General features: G+C 50.6%; 2 protein-coding genes across 2 annotated transcripts in view; both read right to left on the bottom strand.

The window, feature by feature from the left end:
• Positions 1-15,313, bottom strand: part of LOC100900331 (lipase member K-like) — a 27,850-nt gene extending 12,537 nt beyond the window's left edge. The window contains exon 1 of the mRNA XM_003738763.1: positions 15,239-15,313. Within this exon, the coding sequence (XP_003738811.1) occupies positions 15,239-15,313 (75 nt within the window). The remainder of the gene's footprint in view (positions 1-15,238) is intronic.
• Positions 15,314-23,556: 8,243 nt separating this feature from the next.
• On the bottom strand, positions 23,557-27,481 carry LOC100900189 (protein ABHD4). The gene is made up of 8 exons (XM_018641831.1): positions 27,409-27,481; positions 26,805-26,966; positions 25,759-25,841; positions 24,984-25,185; positions 24,574-24,828; positions 24,335-24,452; positions 24,037-24,223; positions 23,557-23,925 (listed from the first exon to the last, which is right to left on the bottom strand). The coding sequence occupies exons 2-8, from the start codon at positions 26,872-26,874 to the stop codon at positions 23,830-23,832; spliced, it is 1,011 nt and encodes a 336-aa protein (XP_018497347.1). The 5' UTR covers positions 26,875-26,966; positions 27,409-27,481; the 3' UTR covers positions 23,557-23,829.
• Positions 27,482-27,599: the final 118 nt, after the last annotated feature.

The following is a 27,599-nucleotide window of genomic DNA, read 5'->3' as shown; positions in this document are numbered from 1 at the left end:
CGCCGGGAGCCCGTTTCCGAGCTCGTAATCAGAAAGCTGACGCCGAGAGCTTTCGATTGCAGCCCCTGGTTGTCCGATTCGGCCTCAGGGACAGGAGAAAACGGCCATCCTCAAAGTTTCCACCCAATCCCATTGAGGAGGCACACGGATAACGCAATTCGGGGTGACACTCATTAGGGCTCACCGGGTATGGGGAGATAAATACGAACTATAGTCCTTCATGAAGCTTACGACTTTATTCAGTCATTAGCTCCACCCGCCTTTGACTCCGTTTTGCCTCCCCTCGCATGAGAGAGATAGAAAACCGCAGCAGCAACGTGCGAACAACAGCCCACCGTCCTGTTGCCATTCGGACATTCGCACCAGTACTCCGCGATTCCGTCGATCTTGTTCTCGCTTGGATGGTAAAGGATGTAAATCCTGTAGGTTTTACGAGGAGGGACCTCACGCGGAGCTGAACGACGTTCGGCGAATCCCTGACGAATTTCATTTCGATGTTACCGTCGCCGTCCATCATTTCCGCCAGCTAGGACCGTGCGAGGTTGATTTGGTATGGTCCAGAAACGAACAGGAGAAGCTGAATTTCAGTCAACTTCGGGAAGTCGGTCAGGTCCTGGGCGGAAATCCTTTGAAGAAGGGTCCAACGTCGATTCCATCTTTCGTTCTCAACCCGCGCCCCAAGAGTGTTCGGTATATTCGTACGATGTTCCATGTGGTCAATGACGACCTCGCTCAGCTCGCCCTCTGCCCATGATCGGGGTCCATATGCATTCTCCACATATCCGATGATTCGGCTCAGAGATTTAACCTTGGGTATGAGCTTGTTATCAAGGCTATGGTGCAGGAGCTTGTACCTCTCCGCGTCCCGTCCATGGACTGTCTCAACGATCCACCGCACCTCCGTAACCAGGCGGGATTTGTTGGCTTCGTCGCAGGGTAGTTGCTCCCTGTTACCATTCATTGCCGGCAAAACCACTCGGCAACCCATTTCCTCCATGCTCTTGACAGCGTCTCGGAATCCACGGTCGACGACGGGGACATCACCCTCAGTGAGCAAAGACAGCAAATCCTAATTCTTCTTTTGCACGTTGCTGCTGCGGTTTTCTATCTCGCTCATGCGAGACATCTCGACACCATTTCTCGTCCGGCAGCGAACCTGGAAAACCTATTTTTGCCGTCTGGAGGCGAAACGGAGTCAAAGGCGGATGGAGCTGATGGCTGAATAAAGTCGAAATCTTTGTGGAGGACTATAGTTCGTATTTATCCCTCGATACCCGATGATCCCTAATGAGTGTCACCCTGAATCGCGATATCCGTGTGCCTCCTCAATGGGATTGGGTGAAAACTCTGAGGATGGACGTTTTCTCCTGTCCCTGAGGCCGAATCGGACAGCCAGGGGGTGCAATCGAAAGCTCTCGGCGTCAGCTTTCAGATTCCGAGCTCAGAAACGGGCTCCCGGCGCTCATTTCGGAGTAATCGGGCCAAAAAGAGGCGGATCGGGAAAATTCCGTAAAAAACGGATTTTAGCCGGGGAAAAGATCATTTTTTTAAAGCAAGACGCACCCCTTCGATTTTCCCGGTTTGATGGCTAATGGTCGGGGGACACTTGGGACTTCTATCTGACATAGTACCAAAGGTGCGTCTCGTGTAGAAGTACTAGAACGGAGTATTAGAAAACTGGGTTCCCGATTTTCAGAGCCTTAGAGGAGGCCGATTCGGTCGAGAGGGGTCGCAAACGAAAGCTCTCGTCGAGAGCTTTCGATCGCGCTATCGCACGACTCTGTAGCTATAGCCGTTCTCGAGATAGAAGGGGTTGAAGAAAAAACTTCTTCGGGCGTTTACGGGGACCACGAGGTGCGATCGGATCCGGGACCATGCGGAAAATGTTCCTCTCGAAATTACCTTCAAAATGAGACCCCACTCGATCAGATCGGCTTCGGAGGGCAGAATTTGCCTAGGTTTTGCCCAGACCCTTTGAATTTCGCCTTCTTCCCCGTTATTTTTCTTCTTCGAAGCATCTTGACTTTGACGAATCGTGGGCTTCAAGAGCGTGATGCGATGCGCCGCGAAGGTTACAAGAATCAACGGATCGTTGGTTCTCAAAAATTCTCTAGCACCAATGGAGAACAGCTGCACTTTTTCTTGTTTTTGCTCTCATCACTGAAATGACGCTATTCTGTGCCCCTGAAGGATGTCGGGAGTGTGAGAGTTTTTCCCTGCCCTCTTGAATCGCACCGGATTCTTGGCCGGAATTCCGACGCCTCGATACAAGCCCGCACGTGGACACACCGAGATGAGAGCTTTCGGCGAGGATGATGGAATCCGACTCAGAGCCGCAATAAGTGAGAATCGACGATAATTGGCCAAACAAAACATCATGAATCGTGTTTGCATTCGGCGGATTCGCATTCGAATAGTCCGGCGCAGCGGCAAAAGGTAGGACGAAGCAAGAGCTTGCGATGTCAATGATCGAAAATTTCTCCTTTCGACAGCCACAACTATAGGCTGACTAGCGAGCTTCCGATATTTTCATTCCCGATCGAGTTGGCTTGATGGCCAAATCTTCATCCTATAGTACGAAGCTTTCCATGGCCATTCTCGGGGCGATCCGTGCTTACGATTATACATCCGGTAGCTCGTACTTGGGACCCATAACGTGACTCGTACGAAACACGGTAGACTAAGTGACGTCGAAAACAACTCTGACGGCTACTGTTCAGAAGAATGCCGTTTCGGTAAGGATGTTCTTTCCGAAATTTTCGGTCCTTTGCCTTCTGCAGCTGCAGCTCCTCCGCATGCCGAGGAGTCGACAACCGCATGTGAAGATGCGACAATTTACGACAGCCGAGACCATCGTTTTCTGACCCTCACCCTGTCCCTCTTCCGTCGGCATCGTAATGAAGTCGGTTCTACCCTCCAGGGAAAAGTGAACTTTTTCGAGCTGCATACCGAGATATGCGATTCAGTCTTCTGCCGCAATCGTGCCATCGCAAACTCTGGAAAGGTGCTTCGAAAGTGTCGAGTCGTTCGGACTGCAATGAAGAACGACCACCCTCGCAGCGATCACAAAAACCTTGTGGACGCCATCGAAGGCTACAGCGCGCCGTAGCTGACAAGCGCTCGAAGCACCGCCTCTTCCCCGATCAATCATAGAGCATAAAGTTTTGGAGCTTCCCCATCGAGGCGCGTCCATACATTGCCGGGCATCGGAGACATCTGAGTCAGACTCTACCTGGCCGGTTCTCTTCGAATTCGCTCGGGACGATTACTCATCTCGACGATACCGGCCGAGGCATTCAGCCAAGATATTCTTCGGGGGGTAGATCATGAAACCGATCGAGGAGTGCGGGCCCACGGTCGAAAGCCTTCCCGCCGCAGTCCGAGCGTCGATGTTTCCAGGGAAAGTCAGAGATAAGCCGATCCGGAGCCCACGGCGAACTGAGATGAGGCGCCCAGTAGGAGTCATCCGTCTCTTGGGGGGGCATCGGGCCCTCGGGGATGAGCGAAGCACCCGATCCTCTTCGACGGAGGTCGATCACTCGGAAGCATGCGCTTTTCGTCCAAGGACAGCTCGCGAAGGAAATATTCTCCGCAGCTCTCAGATCACATCTTCAAATGTCCCGAAGAGAATATTTTTTCACTTTCCCCCTTTCCACGATAATTACGCTAAATGAGGGAATCCACACGGTCCACAGTCTGAACTGAACGCGATGGGATGGACCTTCGAGGAATTGATCGACGTCACTCGATACTTCTGAGTGTCAATAGTTCCGGGCTGAAGGTTGCACGATGCGGAACTCTCACGTAGAAGCTGCATCGCGGCGTAAACAAGGACGTGGAAAGGAATTGAGCTTGGCGGAAACGGTGGGAAGAAGAGTCGGAGAAAAACGTGAATACACTAACGCACACGTTTGCTTGCTCGCATGACACCTCAAGGCATGCTTTGACGGGTGAAAATTTCCGACGCAGCAGATTTCCTCAATGGATTCCGGCACGACGGCGCGCGTCAATAGTCTTCACCCGTCAATACATCTTCAGCAGAAAAATGCATTGCTTTCTTAATCTATTGTTTGCCGCGTTTCGACTCAGGCTGGTGTTTCTCCGTCGCTTGCCAAGTGCACCGTATTTATTCTGAGCCCTCCTCTATTACTGTAATCTGGAAAGCGTGCGTTTATCCGTATTCCTCATTCAGAATCCGAAAGTGCTCACCGCCCATATCATTTTCGATGTGCCTGCGCATCGACAATCGACTTTCAGGCGGTGAGGAAGTCCTCACTCTTGACCCTTATTATGAGAACCGCCACCGGACGAGCCGTGCCTCGGCGTGAAATCCCGAATCTGCCCTGAGTTCATGAGCTCTAACGCGTCTACCTCTCCTCGGTTTCAGCAATTAGTCTCGTAATTATGGACGTTTTCCGGCTCATTGCGCGGTAGGCGTTCGACATTGTCGCCCCAAGAATTTTTTTTCCATCAAAATCGATGTCCCCGTCAGATGTCGTTCTCTCGTCGAATTCCGGAATTCGCGCGCCAATCCCCCGATGAGTCACTACCCGCCGAGAAACACGCGCAGCGATCAACATCGAGGATCGGAGAACGGCAGGAATACTGAGGGGGAAAGTTTTCATAAAGACAAACATGAGTCTGCGACCTGGAGCCTAGAGGGCTGTGAGTGCAGGGCGCCTGAGCCACCTCGGGGAATTTCATCGGCGGTAACCATTCTGCCGATCACTGAATATTCAGAGCTCTGGCTCCGACGACGACCGCGACCTGTCTATTCGCGCGACGAAGCCCGCTCCGCAGAGAACATGTTCACGTGACTTACCGTGTCGAGGAACGCGTCGTTCTCCAAGTGCGCTTTCGAGTGGACTGTAGACGCTAGGAAACAAGTCAGGCACAGGACGGACAACCACAATCGCCACCACGAGCCGGAATGACACGACGACACAATACGTTGAATATGGCACTTTTGAAGCATCACAGCTCTTCACAAAGAATACATTCCTCGGCGATAATTCAGCTCGGCGAATTCCGGCCCCACTTGAAGGGCTGGTTGATTGCCGGATACTCGTCCGGGACTCAGGCGAGCGTCCGATCGACGCCCGTGGGAGCACTCGGTCTCGACGGCGGACGCTTGCAGAAAACACCAACTCCACGATTCGAGTTTCCAGTGCAGGGAATGGAGGAGATATCGGTCAATCGACGGAACAGCCTCTCCAGAAGTATCAGCTCAGAACACCGGAAGTCGAGCGCGGGTCGCCTCACGAAGATACGGATGGACTGTACGTCGAGCGTCGTGCGAGACGTCTGCCAAAGGGAGATCGAGGCAAAAATGTTGGGGGCAACGAATTCGACCCAGTCAATCTTGGATCGTCGCTCGACCGGAGCGCTTTCCCTTTCGAGAGCCGGAGAAAGTCCGATGATAAATTGTCTTTCCAGCTAGTGAAAGTGGCCCCGGGTCCAAAACGGGGGCGGTCTGGACCCTTTCCGTGTGCAGGAGGGGCCATCGGCGCCGCTGGTGGAGCTTCAACGGAAACGCGCGAAGCCTCCTCGCCGGAAAGCCAACGATCGCGGTATCTGGTCGACGTTAATTGGTCGACGGCATTCGAAGAGAAGCCGAGCGCCGAGAATCGGAACAGTCGCTGTGAGTAATAATGATACAAATGCGCAACGGTGAAAACCGAATACGGACCTTACAAAATGAAAAAGAGTCGGCCCGCGCATCGGGGAATTTATCGGATGGGAGCAACGAGTTCTCAAGAGTTCAGCTGCTGCGTATTGATTCATCCGTTTGCGTGATTGTCCCCCACTTGCCCTCCTCTCAGGATACTAGGGCTCGGGCAAGGCAAAACTCGGAAGCGCCGGCAGAATATCGGACTTCGGGCTAAGAATCCGAGACTGCATCATCTGAAGATGTCTCTCCCGCGAGAGCAATACAATTTGAGCAGATCCTCCGACCTACCCGAATGTATTCGAGTCGTCTCAACACCTACTCCCGATTCGGATCCTTCGATGACGCTTACCCTTGCGCAATGATCGACGATACATCGACATTCAGAGAACGTTGAATAAACTGGATAAATGCTTCGGTGATCCGGGGCTATTCAAATAGATCCGGCGACAGTTTCAAAACATCGCGTTACGCTCTCATAAGGCATTCGACGCGCAAACAAAAGATCTGAACATTCTTCGCTTTCGGTATGTGTTGAGAACAGGGGCAGTGGCGAAGGATTCGCATCGGCTTCGATTTGAACCAACGGTGACGTCAGGGAATCTCCCAAAGTGTTCGAGCCGGATTCTCGGCGAACGCATAACCAAAATTCTCCTCAATGCGCTCCAAGCTCCTTAGGACGAGTTCCGCGGAGCATTACTCCGCGCTCATCGTCCATCGTAGTCCTACCTCTATTCCTTGATGTCGGATTCTTTTCGCCATTATAACTAATATTGTCCGGATCATGAGCCGCTCCGACCACCCCATAATCAAGAACGGAATAGCTCGACGGAGAACTTCATTCATCACGTCGATCCCCGTCGCACCTCTTTTACTTGGATTGTAGAATCTAACGAGGGATGACAACAACGGCAACGATTGTGAAGATTCCATCGAGGAATATTTCTCATTACAGATGAAAGATCTCGATTAGGAGGATTTTCAATGATGAGTTCGTTCTGTTTTCGAATCGAACAGGTCGATCTTCCAGTAAAACACTGACCGCCGACAGCGTCCTGGAACATTACGGATATGACGGCTTTCAGTGAGCCCTCCGATCGAAATTTCCGGACTGCTGCCATCCAATTTATAGATGGATGGACGGATGGATGCTAATGAAGGTGGTCTCCGGACTCGAGTACTCCGACGCGATGAAATGCGATTACTAAGATGAAACTGTTGACCGACTATTTAACGTGGAATTTTCCGACAGTTCTTGAATAATCTCGACACCCGACGCGTCGATGCTCTTTTCGAAAATTTCTTTACTCTTGACTAATCGCTGCAAAGATGGATCGAAGGATATTCTTGAAGAAACATGAAATTCCGCCCTCTTTGACGCCCTGCCAGATTATATGTGCAATTCCTTCATTCCCAGTGTCTTCCGTGGGATACACAGAGCTGAAGATTCAAACGGTGTGACGTCATCAAGACTCGATTTTCTTCCACCACAGGTCCGTCTTCCACGCCGAACATTCGAATCTCACGACACGGGCTGCGCGCGAACGCTTGGCGGTCCGTTAATCCGGGCGTCTCGGATCACGGGACTCTGATCGAATCTCCGAAGGCAATCTCCTGGGAGAACTCGATAGTACCTAGAGCTTCGCCAGTCATGGATTGAGACAAAATATCTTTGCCGGAAACTCGCGCCAAGCACCTGTATCCTCGCGACGCGAATTCTAGGGATATCGGCAACAGCGGCAAATCAGGGGTGTTCTCCCTCGCGGCATTAGTATATGAAAAAACCCTGGAGTATCTTGTTCTCTGTGAAACAATTCCAACTCCTTCGGACTCGGAGGGAATTGAATGGTTTGATATATCGTGACAACTCCATCAACGTTCTCATGAAGAGAAAATTAAGGATTCCAAGGACTTGATCCGCCGGAGCAGCTGAGTCGAGCGATGTCGAGCTCAAGGAAAAACATGAAGACGCACGGAGCTTGTCCTCGACAATGAAAAATTCGGTGCGGTATGATGTCGATTAAATGATGTTGATCACAACTCCGTTAACCAAAGATTGTTCCGTACCTCGGACGCCCCCGCTCTACCCGTGTTTCCACTCAACCTGTCAGACTTTCGCTCCGCTTGCTTCGAAAATTTCCTGTGACATTCACCGCAATTCCTGACAAGCGTGTATTTTTGTTGTTGATTTTTTCCGCGTTGAGGAAAAATTACTTGAGACAGAAAAAGACGGAGCGAAGTCGAGAAAAGAAGCGAAGGCGGTGCCGAAGGCAACGACGACAAGCGATGGTCGTCATCCAGCGGATGACAGACATACGATGGCAGGAGGGTCTAGAAGTCGAGGCACACGATTGAAGAAGAAACGATCGAGAACAGCCGCCACGCCGGTACGGATAATACGCGCGGATCTCCATCCGTTCGGAGTCACCATTTTTCTTGTCCACTTTTGTTAACCTATATCTGTATGGGTTTTTTCGAGCTTGACCACGACATATTTTTTCTCCCTTGAATCGCCCGCCTGCGAACTTCGAACAACCGGAAACATTTCGCGAAAAATCCTCAAGATGTACTAATCGCACCTCGACAAGGCTTCAACACTCGGCGGCGTTTTTGCAACGACCCCGATGGCTCTCAGTCAGAGCCAGATGCCTAGAGGGAAGGTTTCGTAGGGAACGAAGACTTCTCGCAGCCCCTGTCGATATCGGTAGTCTTCAACAGATGCCAAAAATCACTTCCGCGCAAGGACTGGACGTGATCTCTGGAAACACAGTTTCTTCTGTTTATCACTATTGCCTCGACAGCACGAATTGGCTTGTTCAAGAAAGATAACGTTCCGCTTCTTCCCCGCCCCCTTCCTCGCATCGGTTAGACCATCTTCTGGTCACGCGTTATCGAGCGACTGATTGGCGATCCGATTTCCATCGGGCGATCACTGTGATGTGACCATCAATTTCGCACATCGATTGTCGATAATAGCAAAGCTCCATTCTCGATTCTTATTGGATTCTTGGAGGTGTCAACACGCCGAGATTCGTCCTTCATCCAAGACCGCGGGGTCGTCTGGAGAAGGACTGTTCGCGCATTTGCATACGGACAGATTGAATCCCGAAAAGCGCGGTCCAACGTACTCCGTATCCAGACTGACAGTGATAAAAATGAATCACCTCAAGAAGATCCGCCGATCGCTCTGGAAGTCCGCTGGAAGAATCGCTGTGCGAGGACGATTCAGAAGGGCTATCGAAATCCTGGAATGTCATTTGTGGATGAAAATGCTTGGGTGTCGACCACTTGACGGATTCCAGAAGAATCGAAGACTCCCAGAAGCTGTCTGTTAGGCGCGCACAGCTATAGACAGTAGTCGATTTTCCTCTTCGATTTGTCCGAGGAAAACAGATGAAACCGCAAAGGGGCGTTCTTCAGCCTGATATTTACCGATAGCTCAGCTGGACTGCCGTCGGATTGAACTTCTAGATGCTTCGGTGACGGATTGTGGATACGTCACATCGATTGGAAGTCGTATCGGAAATCGTTCTGACCGAGGGATTACGAGCTCACTCACCCCATTCATCCAGAACTACCTTGGAGTCCCTCAGGGACCGAATGGCTCGTGATGGAACATCTGAGCCCCGAACCCCGATGAAGAGAGATGCGGATCTCATCAGATGAAAGACTCATCTCACGAGAGGGGGAGATTGCTGGGCTCGATATTCTGGGGCTTCCAATTTCAGAGAGAATAACGGAAGGGATCTCGCCCTCCGGGAGCTTTAATTCCGGCCCATCTCGCCGGGAACCTCGTAATATTGAACTCTCCCCGTCGACGGGTAGGTAACGAGGCGACTGGATACGCAGGGGCTATGACCTCAACACACGAGAGACGGAGGCGAACTTGATGGCACATACCGTTCATATCTTGAACGTCGGAGACACCCTCACGCTTTCTCGAGACGGCGATCCGTATGATGTCGCTAGACAGGGGTCCGAATTCTTCATTTTTATCCGTCCAGTTGAGTTATTGATTTACTACCGCGGTGACGGGGACGTCACTAAAATTGTCGTCGATCTCGTGTGCGAAGTTTCAGGAAACTTTGACACGTAATATTACGGCACAGAAGGCTGAATGTCCCTGCTGTAGCCCGATCCGCATTTTAATGAGTTGTGGGAACCTCCGGCACGTCCGGCTCGATGTCGTTCGTTTGGTCACAGTGCTCGCCGTAAGCAACATCGCTTTCTCATGAGAAAAATCAAACTGCTTTCGAATGTCGAACAACATTAAATGCAAGGAACAATGGGAGATTCCGATGCGCCACCAACGAACAGGAGGCCAGCTGAAATCTACTCCATATTCCTCAGCTGGCGATTGTTTAATAGCAGATGGGAGTCACTTCGTGCAGCCCTTGGAAAAACTGCAATCCGCCAGAGAATCCTCCTGTCCAGAGCTCGCTGGAGGGAGACGATAGCAACTGCGGAATAGCTCATGAATGTTTCATATAGTCCGTGATTGCCTAATTTAACAGGGGATGATGGAAGAAATTATCATCTCGCGAGAGAACTCCGCTAAGACTGCTTAAGCAGAAGATCTTCCCCTGCGGCGACAAAGTCTCGATCAGATTGGTATTTCCTATAATTATTATCATTACTCATTATTCTCCACCATTATGTCATCACCTCCGAATCGAAGTTTCCGCCGGACTCCGATACGGAAATGACGTCTTGCAAACAGAGTGAGTTCCCTGAGAGTTTCCCAATAACGCCTTACGCGAACTCGGCACCCGATCTTCCAAAAAATTCTCGAGCTCCAGAGCTCTCATCCACGCAGCTTCCGTCGGCGAGTTCCCCGTATGGATGTACCCTGAGATGGACGGGGGAGAATCAAGACCTTACGAGCTCAGACATGGCCTGGGACGTGTCATTCGGGAATCGCCAGGAAGGCGTGTGAAAAGGAATCGGGAAATCCCTCCCCGTCAAGAAACAAGAGTAGACAGAAGCTGTCAAGCATCGCCTTGCCGAAAAATCCTAGAAGAAAAACAAAGAGCATTGTCCAAATCTATCGACTTGACAGCTTTCTAAAGGGAATTTTCCGTGCTCTACGCATATGCCACGAAGCTTTGCTAGGGAAAAATTCAGCGCTATGAAAGTATCTCAATCTTGACATGGGTCTCCAGCTTAAGTAGATGAGCGGCCTCTTCTCGGTGCTTCCTCGAGCCACTACAACTCGGCATTGGGGCACCGACGGATACTAAGACGCCTCGGTTGATGACTTCAGCTCCCCTCTAGAGAACGACCAGGAAGCGTCGTGTTCTAACCCTGTGGTACCCGGCCAAGATCTCAGCTGACAGAAAGCGATCGCTTTCGACTCTACAACCGGGCTCGCTTACCGAAATACTTTTTGGCTCAACCGGAATAGCAAACGGCTCTGGCGAAGAGACGCTGGGGCACAAGTGTCACAAATGAATGCGGTTCGTTACATCAAAAACAATTGAACGACCGGGAAAGTCTAGATGTACTTTGACTCAGTGGACCGTACGGAATTGTTCTGCGAAAGAACGTCGACGACTCAGGCAGTTATATCAGAGTGCTTTATCGGTATGACTTTTTTTCTGTCGGGATTCAGCGAGCTCGACTTGGTTATCCCCGGCAAAAAAAGACGTGCGTAGAGAGAAGAGATGGATGAGCTGGTGAATGGAATTCCGACGCTTCCCGCGAAGATTCTACAGTGTGAACTCGAAATATCAGACCAACGGTCTGGTGACAGAATTCCGCCACCACGGGTCCGCCTCGACGAGGTACAGATCCCATGATCGATCGTTCATAAAAAAGCTTCTGTCCTTCGGTACATCAAGAGTAGCAAATTGAAAAAAAACGCGGACCGGTAATCTCCCTACAGCTTCCGGCGCTGCGGTTTGATATTGAAAACGAGAATCCGGGAGAGGATTGTCTTCTCCTCGGTGGTCCACCGATGGAGCCGCATCCTACTGAAAGCGTTCGCGCATCAGAAGTGCCCTTGTTTCCTCATGACGAAACGTGGATCGACAACCTCTGGATACGTACTTGAAGATGAATCAACGGAAAATATGAATCCAGAGAGACGTTTTGGTCGTGGGAAGAAATGCCGGCGGGAATGGGGGAACGTTCCCTGGAGAGTCCTTGACACGAAACGTCCCTGTTCGCCTCGTGATCCCGAATCAACAATTGCGGAGTGTCATCGAAGAAGGTTGCCCGTGAATCGTGGGGCGAATAAGAGCGTCATGCTTCGAGAAGGCTGTCGTCACTGTTTCCGTAGTCAAAACATTTCACTTGCCAATGGCATATACAAGTCTTTGCTCAACGGGGGTCTGGATCCGTATATTCGTTCTGGCCTAAACCACTAAGGGTCCGCGCCTTTGGCAATGGATTTGACGGGTCCGCCTGCAAGAATAATTATGTAATATGAGAGCTCAGCTCTGCAACCGGCCCATAATATGATCGAGGGCTGTCAATGCTTCCTGAACTAATTGCTGTTCTGAGTTCGTCAATGAGCTGGAATCAAGAACGACCCAGCGATAATCCGATAAGTGAAATGCGTGTAGAGTCAAGGGCATCTGATTTCGGCAGAGCGTTCGATGATCTCTTATAATATTCGAGATGCCAAGATCTGGGCAGCTCTGTCTCGAATCCTCGTCGGGGACCTCTATCCAGAGATATTTTACGCATCCTATCGTTTTTATGCGTCGCAAGGATGCTCTTCGTTGATCTTCGAAGGGCTAAAGCTGTTCAACAGAGCAGGAGAGACCTCCCCAGAAATTCAATCGGCAATCGATCACGGTCGACAAATGGGGATGACCGTCGGATTGGTCGAACGGTCAGAAATCTGGCTCCTCGTGTGCGTTGCCGCAAAGGTGCCGCTCGTAACGACTCGAAGAGATGTCGCCCGCCCCTGCTTCCGGTGTCAGAAAATGAATGAGGGTGCTTCTGGGGACGCCCGTGGGCAACGCATCGTTCGGATTGGGAGCGTTGAAGCTTGGATAGTATCATATCTTGGAATCCGGGACAGCACGGGATAGAATAAGGATTGGACAGGAATCTCCTCCTCAGTCGGCACATCCCGAAGAGGCTTGATAGCGTGGCGCGAAGTACAATTTCTCAAATCTTAAGGTCTGTAAGCCTCCGTAGCGTAGGGTCTGCTCACTCACTCGCGCGTCAAGCACGACGCGACGTAGATTGGAGAATTAATAACGTGGCTTCCATCGCCAAAACTGGATCCGAATGATGATCCTCAGATAATAGAGAAGAGAAAGATGGATTGAATGACTCGTGGCTTGATGTATACATATGCGGAGGAATGACGGAATTCGAAGGCGGATGGAGGAATCGATCGCTGTACATATGATGCGGGCTCCGCGGCTGACAAAGGCGAAACGAAGAGGATCCGGTCGACGGACGATCGCTTCGCGTACGAGCTTTAGACTAACGGAAATTTCGGTGTTGACATCATCGCCTCATCGATCATAATCATTCGATTCGTTTGACGGCTTCGGATTTCATCGAGAGAAAAATAATAAAATCCCGTCCCTCTTCGTCTTCATCAAGCACTCATCCGTGCGGACGATGGAGAATGCAGTCAACGGCTTGTCCGATCGCGGGATCGAACGGCTTTCAGCGGAGAAGAAAGGTGAGAGGGACTCTTGGACGTGAGTACGATTTCAAGGAAGCTCACATTTCGCTTCCTTCCCAAGATTCGCAGCTCGATTCTTCCCGATCTGCATACGCATGCCGTTTCAACTCCGGACCATTTCCTAGGAAAGCAAAAGCAGCCTCGGATCTGCATTCTTCCGCAACCACAGCTAGGGGAGTTCTTCGTCTAACCTCCCGTCAGCGATTGCAGCCCACCGGGATACTGCTGCTTGTTCGATGAATTTCCTCGCAAAGCTCAATTTCGGAATGCCGCGTCGAAGAGAAACCTGGCCTTGGAGATTTCCGAGACGGGCAAATGGAGAACAGCAAGTCAAAATACGAGGGGTCCGATGCAGAAGAGTCTCAGAATTCTTTAGCTTAGCTCCGATGAGTAAATTGCTTTTCGATTGAGCCGCTGTCCACTGCTCAGCCGGACCAACCTCAGATACGACAGCGCTCTATGGTCCTGCCTGAAGGGACGCTTTTGCATTGAGAGAATAGAATCGTTCCACGGGCTTGAATCAGAGTTCACTGGACGCGTGTCGGAGCAGCGTGGAATTCGAAGCTTGAAATGCGAAAGGCTTCAAATAGGGGCATCGACTTTCCGGGATTCATTGTCAAGTGAATTACGCACAAAGAATGGCTGAAGGATTACGTCGCTTACCAATGTCAAGCTTGTTCGCCCCGAAACCGGTAGCACTTTACTTGAATCAAGGAGCCAGTGGAGAGGGGATCCCATTCATCGATAGAGCTTGTCATTGTCCGATTTCAGCATGTATTGCCGCTGCGCCGTGCGGAAGATTCGAGAAAGTGACCAGCCTTCAGTGGAGATCGATGAGAAGGAAAAGACGAGGATCAGCTTGGCGGCGGCTCGGTTGCTTCATTCTAAAGTTCGATTCAGATCCTTCAGGAATGGGACCATGAATCGGAACGTGCGGTACCCCGTGAAGCCCAAGGAGTTTTGTTGGAGCAGTCTTCGTGTAAGTTTTCATGGACTTATCTAATTCGCGAATGACCGTCATTTGCAGAGAGATGCGGTCAAATCGAATCGGTCCAAGCAACCAGCGCACGAATTCCGTAGCGATGAGACACCGATTCGGATCCAAATTTTTGTGGTTGAAGTAGCAATCTTCGCCGACGCTCGAAGTTGAAGAGCGACTCAAATTGCGGAATTGACAGGGCATCGAACTGATGCTTCGGGCCGGTCTTCAACGAGAAACAAAAACGCCGCAAGCGGCCACGGATCATATCGTCACCGTTTGAGAAAACATGGTGTTATGACGTTACAACCCCCGAGAAGAGTTGCTAAAGGCAACCTTCGGGAGTCCGAGCCCCAGAATTTGACTCTGTATTCGGGACGTGAGACGATCGGGCCTCGTTCACCCAGCTTGTGCTTGGGCTCACGACAGCGGAGCCTCATCTCATCACGGTCGGAGGCACGTGTACGGAGTCTGAGCTAGGACCTCGATCCCGCATTTCCGGTAAGCCAAAGCCGTCTTGATCAACGTCGCCGTTTGTCCCCCTAACCTCACGACGTTCCTGGGGATCTTTCACCCCTGCTGCCGCCACAAGTTTAATCAGCTCGTCAACCGAACGCTTCGAAGATTTTAAGGACAACCTAATTTACTTGAAAGGCGTCAACTACCTCATATATCACTGCTGAATACTTTGTCCATTCCACCCGTGGCGATTCGTTCTGGAGTTCCTCAGAGCGAGTTGATGCGATGATGATTTCTCCACCCCATCCTCATCAATTATGAGCACTTGAACCAAAGGGTCGGTTTGGATACGGTCGCAGCACGAAGTGCAGAGGCTCGGCGTGTCGATTCTGTCACCAAAGGGTCGCACTTTGTGATCACAGCAATCTACACAAATATCCACATCCTCAGCCTTCTTCGGGCAGCCTGATGACGTGCTTACGCCAACTATGACGACTATGCAGCGTGGTAGAGAGCAAATGTTGTTAGAGTTCAATTGTTGGAAGCATTTGGGCATGTCGGACGACACCTCGACGATGAATTTACAACTCGATATTCCGCTGCCTGAGTGAGTTAGGTGACCACCGGGTCAACATTAAGGGGTTTCGCATTCGCAGCTCGTCTTCCGATCTTGAACGCCTCGATCCAGCTGGATCGATCTCTGGCGTGGTAATGAGTTCTTCCCTCTCATTTTTCGATGCTTTTGGTACAGCTCGACACGGGAGTAATGGCTCGAATCTCATCGCTGTGCTGTATCCTACCCCCATGTGAGGAGATTCCATCCCGGGCCTCCCGGTACATTAGTGGAGCACAATGCATCGCTCCGTTAATTCTTGTTCTAGAAGGCGTTCTAACATTCCTCGAGCTGAATACACAATCAAATACATTAATCAGTTTATATATATTAAATCATCATATCATTCATCTCCAGTCTACTAACGAATACGAATGTAGTTCGATCGACCCGGAAGGTAGCCTTCGGCTTCATGAAAATCCCGCTCGCCGTTCCGAGCGTTTCGATAGAACACGGCCGCACCTCCACTTCCAAGAGTGTGGGCAGCTCACAGACGAGACCGAGGATCGAGTCAGAGCGTTCTCGCCTTTGGGGGATCAGTCTGCAAACTTTACTTCCGAGCCGTCTTCTCCGAAAACGCAGGTTTTGATAAAGGCTCGCAAGTCCTCCATCCGGGGCAGAAGGTTCGTGTCCCCTCTGTCGGCTGTCGGCTGCAAGATATTTCTCTGTCCATGATTCTGCGATCAGCGTCCTGAGTAGACTGGAGGAATGCATGCTCCTCCTCACATCAAAGTTTGACGCGCTGAGTACCCACGTCACAGTCTCCAGATCTCGGATAAGGTTTCAGGAAACTGAGTGAAACTCACATCAGGGTACAACATCATCAATCTGGAGAGCCAATAGAACTCGTCCGACAGAGTAACTCGCTGATCCGTCCCTCCCGCGTCTTCTCCCAGGGTTCGCATAAACGTCACCTCATTCTGATTCATCACGAAATAGCCTCGGAACCTCCAAAATATTTCACGCCTGCGGAATCGAGCTGATGCGACGAATGATTCCTCTCATCAATTCTTCCGAGAGTGTCATTTCGATTTTCCCGAACCCGGCCCTTGACTGGGATGGAGGGAGAGCTAAGCCGCTCGAGCCTGATTTACGGAAGAGGGGTGTAACTTACTCGCACTCCATAAGATCCGCCGGATTCGAGCACAGTACAGCCCGGAGCTTATTCTTCTCCGCGAAGTTCATCGAATACCAGCTAACTCCATGGCTGACGTTTCCCGGAGCGAGTGCATCTTGCAGGAACGAAACCATGGGCGGATTCAACGTGAATAGGGCATCGTGATTATGCGCACTCGACCATGATCTCGGATCCACGGCACAATCGTCATCGTCGGACACACGGCTCACGGGCAAGAAAATCGTTCGATATCGAGCCGGTTTCTCCACCATCCGAACAGCCTCCAGCGGTAGATGTGATTTCTGACGTATCCATTCTTCCCTCTGAAAGCTGAAACCTTCATGCGCCACAAACAACATCCCAGCGAAGAACCACCCGAATTTTTGGCATTTGTCAACGGTGGGAGTCCCAAAATTTAGCATAAGTCTGGTCTCTTCGAAGAAAGTTTGGAGCGTCGGCGGATTCCAATCCAACAAGCCTCCGAATTCCTCCGCATGCATTCTAAGCGCACGCTCATGAGAGTGTTTGATCCAAATTTTCTCCGCCTTTTCCTGGAGCCAGAGTCTCAGCCTGTGGTTCCAAGCGGGATAAAATGAGTTCAGGAAAGAAGGCTTGCTTCTGCATGGCTCCCCATCAACTGGAATACGATAAAAAATTAAGGGAGGACCCCGGATGACGGCTTTTCCAGTCTTGGAGACTGCCGCACAAACTTCTGCTCTGGGGTCCCCGACTAAGGAATAAACTTACAGCGACGCACATGGGACGCACAGTGCTGCTGGATCGTGACGCGACCATTGTCGCACGGGCAGCCGTCACCGAAGGGCAGCTGACAATATCGATCGCACCTCAATATGCAATGACTTTCATTCGACTCGCAATCGACGAGTCCTGCAAAGCACGGGTACCACGCGGTTGCTTTCGAATCAAGACTTAGAGGGTGTGCCGCATCTGTGGAAGAAGAACCCAAACGTCAGCTTCACGCTCGAGACTCGCCGCTTGGAATTCGTTGCGGGGTAGTAAATTTTCCAGATAGTGCGACCTGACGCGACAGAAGCGCTCGCATTGTCCTCCGTATGATTGTATACGGATCGATATCGGAAGTCCCGAGCTTACCGGGCGAACATAAAGGCTGCGGCACTCGACCCGCACAGAAATTCAGCGGTTGACGTTCTTGGCAGAAGTCTTGCAGAATCCGCGCGCAAGATTTCGGAGCTCCGGAATACCCGGCTTTAATTGGAAATCAGAATGGTTGGAGAGCTTCGAGTCGCTATGTCGCCATTCTTGGTGAGGATAGATTCCCGGTCCAACTCACAGATCCTTGAGACGATCTCCGCGACTGTAGCGATTGGCGTCGTGAAAATTTTACATTCTCCCTCGAAGAATTTAGCTGATTTATTGGCGCAAATACACTCGAATTCGGAGTCGTTCACTCGCCGACATTCCTTTGCACCTCCTCCCTCACAGAATTCCAACTCGGCTTTCGAGCAGCGGAAGCCACCTGTTATCGAGATACTTCGATTTCAGAAAACCGTTCCCACCGGAGGCTAGACTGGCTCATATGACCCTCCCCCCCTCCCGATGAATGAAGCGATAACTAGGATCTCCTGGAAGGAGAGCCTGCAAACACATCTTCCTTCGGGGCAAGGGATTCCGACGGAGCCCCTGCTCTCGTTCATCATGAAGAGCGTTCACTCACCCATCGAGAAGAAAGCGACAATCAACACAATGGCAGGAACGAGGAAGAACAGTTTCGACCACGGACGGTCACTCTCGAGTCTTTTCTCGATAGATTGACTGGGAGCGTAACCGTAAGGAAAAGCTTGCTTCTCCAGTGTCGTTCTTTGGGAGCTCAACGCTTCAGCGAGGGATACACCACTGATGTCGCGGCGATTCGCCGGCCTGAAGAACCCTCTGGCAAGGCTCGGTGTTTCAGCACTCGGCAACTTCCCTGCGGGAGGGCTCCCATAGTCGGCCGATGAAACTTTTTCTGATCGTGACTGAGTCAGAGATTTGCGGGTCCTCGGTTCATCGACAGCAGGTCCCGCAGTCGGCGAATCCCGCGTGTCGTCCGATATACTCGCTAGATCTGCGGACTTTGTTCGGGGGGTAAATCATCGAATTATTTCAAGGAAGCAGTGTGGGGCCTAGAAGACGTGCTCGGACTCGGAAACTCACTCGAATATCGTCTGAGCTCGACATCTGTCCGCACTGCACTGTAGGATCACAGAAACTTCATTCACTTTCTAGATCTAGGCAGCCCCATCTTGTGGGAGCATCTGCGCGCGAGACGAGAGCGTATCTTACACCAGTTTTCTGCCGGTCACCAGGAAGGATGTCTATGAAACTTCCATGTTGGGATCGAAACGAGATCGAATGTCGCTCAGTGTGCCGTGGGGCCTGTACGTCCTAATGAGTAGAATTCCGCAGATTTCGAACGATCAATAGGCATGCGACTTTCGAGATGACCGCCCTGGACGAACTGTTTATTCTCGGATTAGGAGTCTGCTACCTATCGACTTGCAGGCGCGAGACTTGGATTACCTGCATAGAATAGTCTCAGGAAGATTCCCCCACGATAGTGCTCACATCCATATTTCGGTGAAACTACTCCTCATATGTTCGATTCGCATTGAACCGCCTGACCGGGGCTTGAGAAACTCGAGAGTCGAGAGCTCCGCCGATAGAGCTCATCATTCTCTCGATTGGCCTCTCGTTCTCGAGCGTCCTTTTACGACGATGCAAGTAAGATGCATGGGTCAAGTTGGTGGGTTGGTGGTTGGTTGGTTGCAAGTTTTAGTATGGTAGGGAGCGATTCAGTCCCGTCGGAAAATAAAAGACGCCACTTGATTATTGAAGTCCGAATGCGCAGTGGGGATTGGTAGGCGCTCGGCCTCCGAGAGTCTTTCCGCCCTCGGAATTTCCAGTAGAAGTAGACGTTCTGAAGCTTGCTGAGCGCACATTAGTTGAACGACGAAGCGGGAATACTGGCTACAACAGCCGAAAACTCCTCTCACCCAGAACGATGGAAGTCGAATCTTTCTTATACCATGCTTTCCTCGGGAGCCTTCTGCTGCAAATTATCGCGCGCCTAGGCCATTCTGAGCTTCGAGGGCATGGTCCAACCAATGCCGGATCGCTCAAATTGCTGGTGGGTGCCGTTGTTCTTGGGACGTTATTGCGGTGTATCGATTGGCCGGCCGAATCGGACTCTGCGAACATGATTCGCGGCGGAGCGTCTCCCGGAAGGCGTCCGTTCGCAAGAGCGGGTAATCCGGCTTTCCGGCTGCGGAGGCAGAAAGGCCACAATTTCCGAGTTCTCTTCGACACTCTGAAGAAAGAAGTCAAGAAGCAAACTTACTTCACTACTAACTACACTGGTCAGATAAGGAAATTCACAGGGAAGGATATCGAACTGATCGCCGAGGGGTGGCTCGCCCCATATCAGGTCGTCGTTGATCCTCAGCGAATCGTTCCACTCGACTTCGAGTTCCTGTGGAGGCTACGAGAGAAGAGCGTGGCAATCGATGAAAATCACATCGTCGTGAGCGAACAAGGATTACTCGATCTCACTCTAACGGGAGGAGAGAACTTGAAGTTGCGGACCAGGACAGGCTGGCACGAGATCTTCGATGAAGAGTTACAGGAGTGGACTGACGCTGCGAGAATCCTGACGCATGGGGTCGCTGTGACGCGGTCCGGCGCGAATCACGACCTCATTCGCTTGACTTCGACGGAAATCTCTGAATTCATTTCTGACGTCCTGTATTCGAAGAATTTCCGGGTGTTGAACCCTCTGACACTGAGTTATCAGCGACTCACACTACCGTATCTTGACTTGCTCGCTGGATACGACCACAGGCGTGGAATCCAATTACAAGGACATTGGCTTCCTCTAAAGAGAGACCTCGTCGAATTTCTCGAGCAACGGATTGAGGGCTCTGGGAGCGGCAGCTCGAAAGCAACCCCGGGATGGCTGGCCGCTCTCGACCATCGAGGAGGGGATGGCCCGTTCTTCGAGACCGATATCGACGGATTGTATTTGGTATCCCCAAGCATGAGAGAGTTCGAGAGGCAGCGGTAAGTTACCCCTCTGAGCTAGGGATGGGCATACGACATCCTCGTTTGGTTCCGGGGGTACTTCATGGAGTCTCGTGGAGCCAGAGCGCGCTCATCTGCTGCTCGTCGAGCTGCTCGTTCGGCGGAAGTTGTTCGATCGCACAATCGAGCGCAAATTCATCTGATCGCCCCGCGAATCCCAATTTGCATCTCTCCTACCTGACTGACATGGATTGAGAGATTGGGATTTCCGGGGCCAGCACGGAACAGAAAGCTGCAAGCGTCCAACGGCTCTCCTACATTTTATCGACTCACCGCAAGAGCGACAGTCTACTCCCCGGCACAAGCGAATTGAGCGAAGACTGGGTTTCACCAAAGGTTCCTTCTTCAGGCCCGTATTCATTGTCACTCATGACTATCTTCCCGGACTACGTAAAGCGGAGCAAGTTCCCCTGGAGAGCAACAGCCTTCTCTTCGCCACCCGGGGACTCCGAGGTTATTTGAGAGAAAGCGATGAAACGCAGCCCGCTCACCCAGATTTGAGCTTGAGCTCGGTCGCGCTAAGAAACAAGTGTAAGTTGGTGAGGCTGGATTTTGATCTAATCCCATTTGGTTCCCAAACTTCAGGGCTTCACCTTCCGCAGATGCCGATCGAATGTCTGTAATACCACAGGAAGGGAAGCGTTCCTACGCTCTGCCGTCAGAAGATCCTGATCTTACAAAGACCTATTTGAGCTCGGGAAAGTACCTCCAACAGTAGTGAGTCGATATCGGGACAATCAAGCTGACGAACCCAGGTCGCGACGAGACCGAGAAAACGATTCACCGAATGATAAATTCTTCTCTTCAGCTCTGATTTGCGGGACTTCGTCGCTTGGCACCGGAAGACACTCCAAATCGCCGAGAAGCTCGAACTTGAAGGTGCGCTCACGTTCATTTCGTATGTATGTATGTATGTATGTATGTATGTATGTATGTATGTATGTATGTATGTATGTATGTATGTATGTATGTATGTATGTATGTATGTATGTATGTATGTATGTATGTATGTATGTATGTATGTATGTATGTATGTATGTATGTATGTATGTATGTATGTATGTATGTATGTATGTATGTATGTATGTATGTATGTATGTATGAATGTATGTATGAATGTATGTATGTATGTGTGTTCGTATAGCCGATCAATTACATTTTTATAGATCGAGTGCAAGAATGGGTACGTGACCACCAGGACCTCTCTCCGATTGTGAAAAAGGACGAACTCTTGGACCATCTCGAGAGGAAACTTGCCGTGCGACCATTACTTGACTGCGCACCGTCAAGCGACCAATCTGAGCCACAAGTCCTGATATCGATCTCTATCTGCTTCAACAGGAGTTACGATCCCGTAAATTGCACGAGGTATCGTAAGAGATGGCATTGATTTCTACTGATGTACCCTTAGCAACTAGCACCTCAGACAGAGGCAGATTACGACGAAACCCCTCCTCGAGCGCTGTTGATGCTCACAGGTTCAGCGACTGCCATGGGACGAGGATTTTCTGGGCTCAGGCTCCTCCAAGCGATAGACGAGCCACCTAGGGGTGTAGTGGGAGACAAGGAGCATGGGTGACAAGAATTCATTAATCCGGCGTCCTCCGCTCTCCTAGAATCCAGGACAAGAAAGGATTGTGCGTTATTCTAGGGAGAATCAATCGAGAGATCGATCGTGGACTCCTCCTCGCCGAAGCCCCTGTCTTGATATTCTTGCATTCGACCAATGAACTGGGAGTCATCGTGACGTTGTGCAGAGTTCGACTTGTCGCGTTCGCTCCGACTTGTCGCAGCGAACAGCTCTAGACGATGCGGCTCCGAGATAGCCCCATGGGGAGTAGTCGGTTGGAATATGCTTTCTTCCACCTCTCAGATGAGAACCTTCTTTATGAGGGAACGGAACTCCGCGACACCGATGAGAGAAGTAATCCGCAGTCATTTATGGATATTCCCTCAACGCCCGGACGAAGTCGCCGCTTCGTGGAGGCACGCCGTTTCCCAGAACGGAAAGCCGTACCGCTGCTAGAGATACTAATTGTAAGTCCTCGATTCGCCGACTCCGGTCAACCTCCAGCGTTTCTTGGCTGTTCCGACCGGGGGAATCCCCGTCGAGCGAGAGAGAGACAGCTTTCGTGAAGAGCTTACCTGCAATCGTCGGATAGCAGATCATGGATCGAGGTCTTATCGATGGTTGTCATGTCTTGAGCCTGGAGGTCGCGTCTGGTCATAAGTCAGCGCCCGAGGAAGATAGAATTAGGTATTAAGATGAGACGACAATTTTACGGGGAAACATTTTTTTATTCGTCAACGATTAATGGCACGGATGGTCTGCATCAGCCGCAAGTCAGGTTCGTTGGGTAGTTCACCCCGACGCCGAGTGCATGATTGTAATGTTCAGCTCTCGAGTTATTGAGTTGTACGTGGTATAAATAATTAGCTCTCTTACGAAAGTGGACAATATCAGACGAAACTATGACTTGCTTTGCATAAGTTTTCAAGCGATGACCTCGATCTTGGTCTCATCCAAGAGGAGTTGTAACTGGACACCTTCACGTATTGCACTCCGAGGCCAAGTTGTCCTATATCGATGAGCACCTGTCATAAACTCCGTGCAGATCTGGATTGAATTGTCCTGGCGGTGTTCAATGGTTCCGATGGGCGCTGGGATTCGGATTCAATGAATCTTTCGAAGTATCAGAAAGTAGCCCCTAATCCTTCGTCCGGAATGATCGTGAAGAACAAAACTTTGGATCTCCCTGAAGCTCTCTCGGGAGATCTCGTAGACGCACGGGGTTTCAAAACATAGCCTGCCTGCCTCCTTATTGGAAAGGAACAATATGAAGCTCTTCTGTAATTTTCCGGAGCTGATCAGAAAAGGGATAGAGTGATTGTAGCGTCGGCTCCCCAGAGCTTGAGGACAAGGCGGACTCGTGGATGTTCGGGATCTCCTCCAAATATTCAGCTCATTGTCATCATCATGACATTGTGAAAGATCGTTCCTTTATTCTGCAGTGTCAAGTCTACAAACAGGGCTCAAATATTGCTCCCCGTCCCGGAGATCGCTCGATGCGCCGTCAATATCGAGCGGTGCGAAAGAAGAACAATCGGTCTCAAGAGACCCATTCCAGGATTCCGCCCGTGGCGGAAGTTCACCTACAATTCTGTTCCATCACGGAGGCATCACAGATCGGAGCTACAGTTCCTGAAGAACTACGCTTGATTTCGCGATCGAGATCGCACTTCTTCAATTCTCCCCTATCTCAGAGAGGGCTCCTAAAACAACCTTGTTGAATTCAAGAGGCTTCTCGAGATGGATGGTGTGGCCCGCTCCTTCGATGACCTTCGGGATCGTCGAAGACAATATAATTAGGACTTGACGCAGGCTCTTGCGGTTTCATATATTCCCTGATTGCTTGAATATCGAAATGGTTTTTAAGGGAATTCGACTCACGTATATCTTCGTATTATCCTCTCCCCGTTGGTTCTGAACCTTCGAACTTGGCGTTCTCGGGATGAATGTTTCGGAGCCGTGGATGAAGGTCATTTTCGTCTCCTTGGATAGCTCATGCATCCGATTGACGAGGGGATACTTGGTGAAACCGAATCTCTCACATATATTGCGGAAGAACTCTTCACCTCTGCAATGTCGAGGATTCTTGAAAACAGACAGCGGATATCCGTTTCAGGGAATCTGGATATTTTAAGCAGAATCTCTCCAGGAATATCCTACGAAATCGAGAGGAACTCACGTGGGCCGCCTCATGTTGCAGTGATACAGATATTCGATCATCGTATCGGGAGCCTCGGGGAAATAGTCAGACATGTACGGGTGCCGACGGTTTATTGATTTTTTCATCATGCCGAAACCTTGAAAGGCATTGTGTTGAAGCGCCTTTACTCGATTTTGTTCAAAGCATTGGGCAGAAAAATTAGACGGTCAATTGAGATGTCAGCTCATGATCAACCGGCCAGCTCATTCATGCCTCACCATACGGTCCTGCAGCGCGAACACTCGAAAAGGCGTTCAAGTGTGATAACATCCCGAGAATAGTCCGGGCCCACAGCGGGAGCTTGCTCCTCCTGTCTGGGTCGTACTCGGCGTATCCCCATGGATCTTCCAGAATCAGATGTCTGATCCTCGAAGGATGTCGGAGCGCGTACGCTGAAGATACGAAGCCGCCGAGAGAATGTCCCAGGAGCACCATGCGGTCAAGGTTCATTTTCTGTCTCCACATTTCAATCGCTGTAATGTATTCGAGTGGTACCTGGAGTCTCGTCAAAAAGCTTCCCTATGAGCGAGGACAACAATGCAGGCCTGCTCAAGTTTTTTTTGAGACGAAGACACGCTCTGAATCTTCGGATTGCATCAATTTACCCATTGGGGGGAGAGTCACTCACATTCGACCATTTCTTTCTCTGCTTCCATGGCATCTGTGCTGAGTTTTGCACGTGAGCTCATTCCGAAGCCGACCATATCGATCGTGTAGACATCGCGTTTCTCTGAGAGAACGTCCAAGTTTGGCGCGAAGATACCGCCTCCACACCCGAAGCCATGTATCATGACGAGGGGTGAATTTGTAGTTTCTTCATTCGACTTGACCTGGGGCGAAAGACAAAGATTACCAGGCGATTCGCGCATGGACCATACGTCAAATCGCTGAGTCTCACAAGGATCATTCTCTCACAGACGATCACGATAGAGCTCGTCAAAAGGCTTGGTATCAACTTGGCGTGATCATGCAGATTCCGAAATTTATGTGCCGATACCACATAGACTGGAGTAAGCTTTATGCTCCAGCAGCCGATGGAGCGATTTGACTCGTTCTCGCGGCTGGCATCGGCCGAATGTCAGCCACACACGGATAAGTCTCCTCTTTGCCATTGGCGTTCACTGCCAATTACTCCAAGCTCGTCATCGATCACTAGGGTCTGTCACATCAGCCAGCCAAAAGTTTGACACATGCGCATGTTCGACACAGGAGTTTGATCGAGGGAACCTTTTTTCCGAATCATTGGATCCATGAGGACCAACCGCAGTCCAGGCCCGGAATCATACTCCGGTCGCTTCCTGTCCTATCTCTGCAGGTTTTCTAGAATCTAGTGGAGCCGACTTCGGAAGTCTTCCGAGCAACGCCCTCTGAGAATTCATCTTGAAGGTTATAAGTTTCATTACCTTTATGGTGTGAATTTTGCAGTTTTCAACATCACCCACGCTACCGATCTCAACATCCAGAACTTCACATGGTTTTTCTGGCACTGGGGGAGTAGAATATCTTTAGTTTTCGACTACGTCTGTTGGTTTCCGACGCAGACGGTGGAGACCGCCGGAAGACGACGAGAAGCGCAAGTTCAAGAGAATAATCCTCTCCATACCTCTATGAGAACACGAGATAATACAGTGGAACTCGCTTAAACGACGACCGAGTGGGTCGGTCACCCTGCAGAACCGACTGCGTCCCGGCGTTCCCGTCTAGTTCAAGACGAGTAATTTTGACTCCTTAAGGCGGCCCGTCCGCTCTGACAATTATGCGCCGGAGTCGTTCGATTAAGCGAAATCCACTGATCAAACAAAACTTCGATCTCTGCGTTCCTGTTTATATAGGGACTCCATGGGCCGGTCGCGCAGAAACTACTTGCGGAACCTCGATTGGGGAAACGGGGGAGAATAAACTATTTCGAAATCCTCGGAGGAATGCCTAAGATCTCTACTTTCCTTGAATGTATTTGACTCGACTGAGGACTGCCAGGAGGATGCGTCTGCCTATTATCCAACGGGAGAAGAAACTTAAATTGAGTGACCATACGACAGATCGTACGATGAGCTTAACAAAGAAGGGCCGTCTCATGCATCTTTCCACTCATGCTGTCAAGGTCCACGAAGCCTCATTGCGGAGCAATCATAATCTGAACAAGCATTACGTCATAAGACGCTTCTCTCCATCGGCCTTGATTTCTGTGAGAGTCAGCAGTGGACGCCGACACGGACACGGACAGTTTTCCCCGCAAATTAGAGAAGTATTCCATGCTGCTATCAGCGTCGAATGTCAAGGGATCAATTCCAGAACGTGAATCGAAACGGAAGAATAATCGCGAAGTAGCACGTCGGTGAATTCACGTTCCGCGTCGTGGAAATTCGGGTGACTTGATTTGCGAATTGTCGAACTCACGAATCTAAGCGGTCTATCGAAGAAATATGCATAAGCTCAAATCGATACTCACATGCGAGAACTCTTCGCTCTGCATCAACGAGTTGAGTTTTTGAGGACGGCACCCAGCGTAACCAAGTCATGATGGGAGCCAGGAAATATTCGACCGGCAGAGAAACCAAATGCAAACTTGACGCCAGAAAAGAGTGGCGTAAGGTCGAAACGGTGTTGCCTTCTGAAACCATTGGGGGGTCGCACTTTGAACACGAAAGCTTATGTTGGATGGTCCTGAGACTTTTCGCTGACTCGAACACGTCCGAACAAGTCTCTTGAGCTCAGGGAACAGCGACGGAGCGCGCTGACCCGCGCCCTCACACTTTCTGCGATGATTCGCGAGGAGAGAATTGAATGATTGCGCGAGCGGTGAACACAGACTTTCCGGAGAGGCGTTTGAACTCTCTCGAACCTCGAACCAGAAAGCGTATGTCATGCGAGGCTAATCCGTTCGCTGAGCGCTGTGCGCAGTGACTATGAGTGTGATTGAGACTGGAGAGTCGTCGGTGAGTCGCCGTCCACTGAACCAGTCAGTCGATAGAGACGCGGTGTCCTGCTGGCGTGACGCTGAATAGTTTCCTCTCCCTAGAAATGCAGAGCGGCAAGACGCAATGTGCACTTACTCGTCTCGCGATGATCCCACTGCTGGTCAAACCGACGGGCCTTTGTCAACCTGCGAATTTCGAGCTTTTTCACCTGTTTCTACAAAGGGGTATTCGAAAGCTGAGTTGTAGTTTACTCCTTGAGCAGACGACGAGAGAACCCTCTCCCATTCGGCTCAGTCAGATTGAACGAGATCAATCGCGCAGGTCAT

The sequence above is a fragment of the Galendromus occidentalis genome, unplaced genomic scaffold, assembly GCF_000255335.2.
Source record: "Galendromus occidentalis unplaced genomic scaffold, Mocc_1.1 scf7180000076319, whole genome shotgun sequence".
Classification (NCBI taxonomy): domain Eukaryota; kingdom Metazoa; phylum Arthropoda; class Arachnida; order Mesostigmata; family Phytoseiidae; genus Galendromus; species Galendromus occidentalis.
Note: the sequence above shows the minus strand (reverse complement) of the source record. Positions and strands in the feature narration are given on the sequence as shown.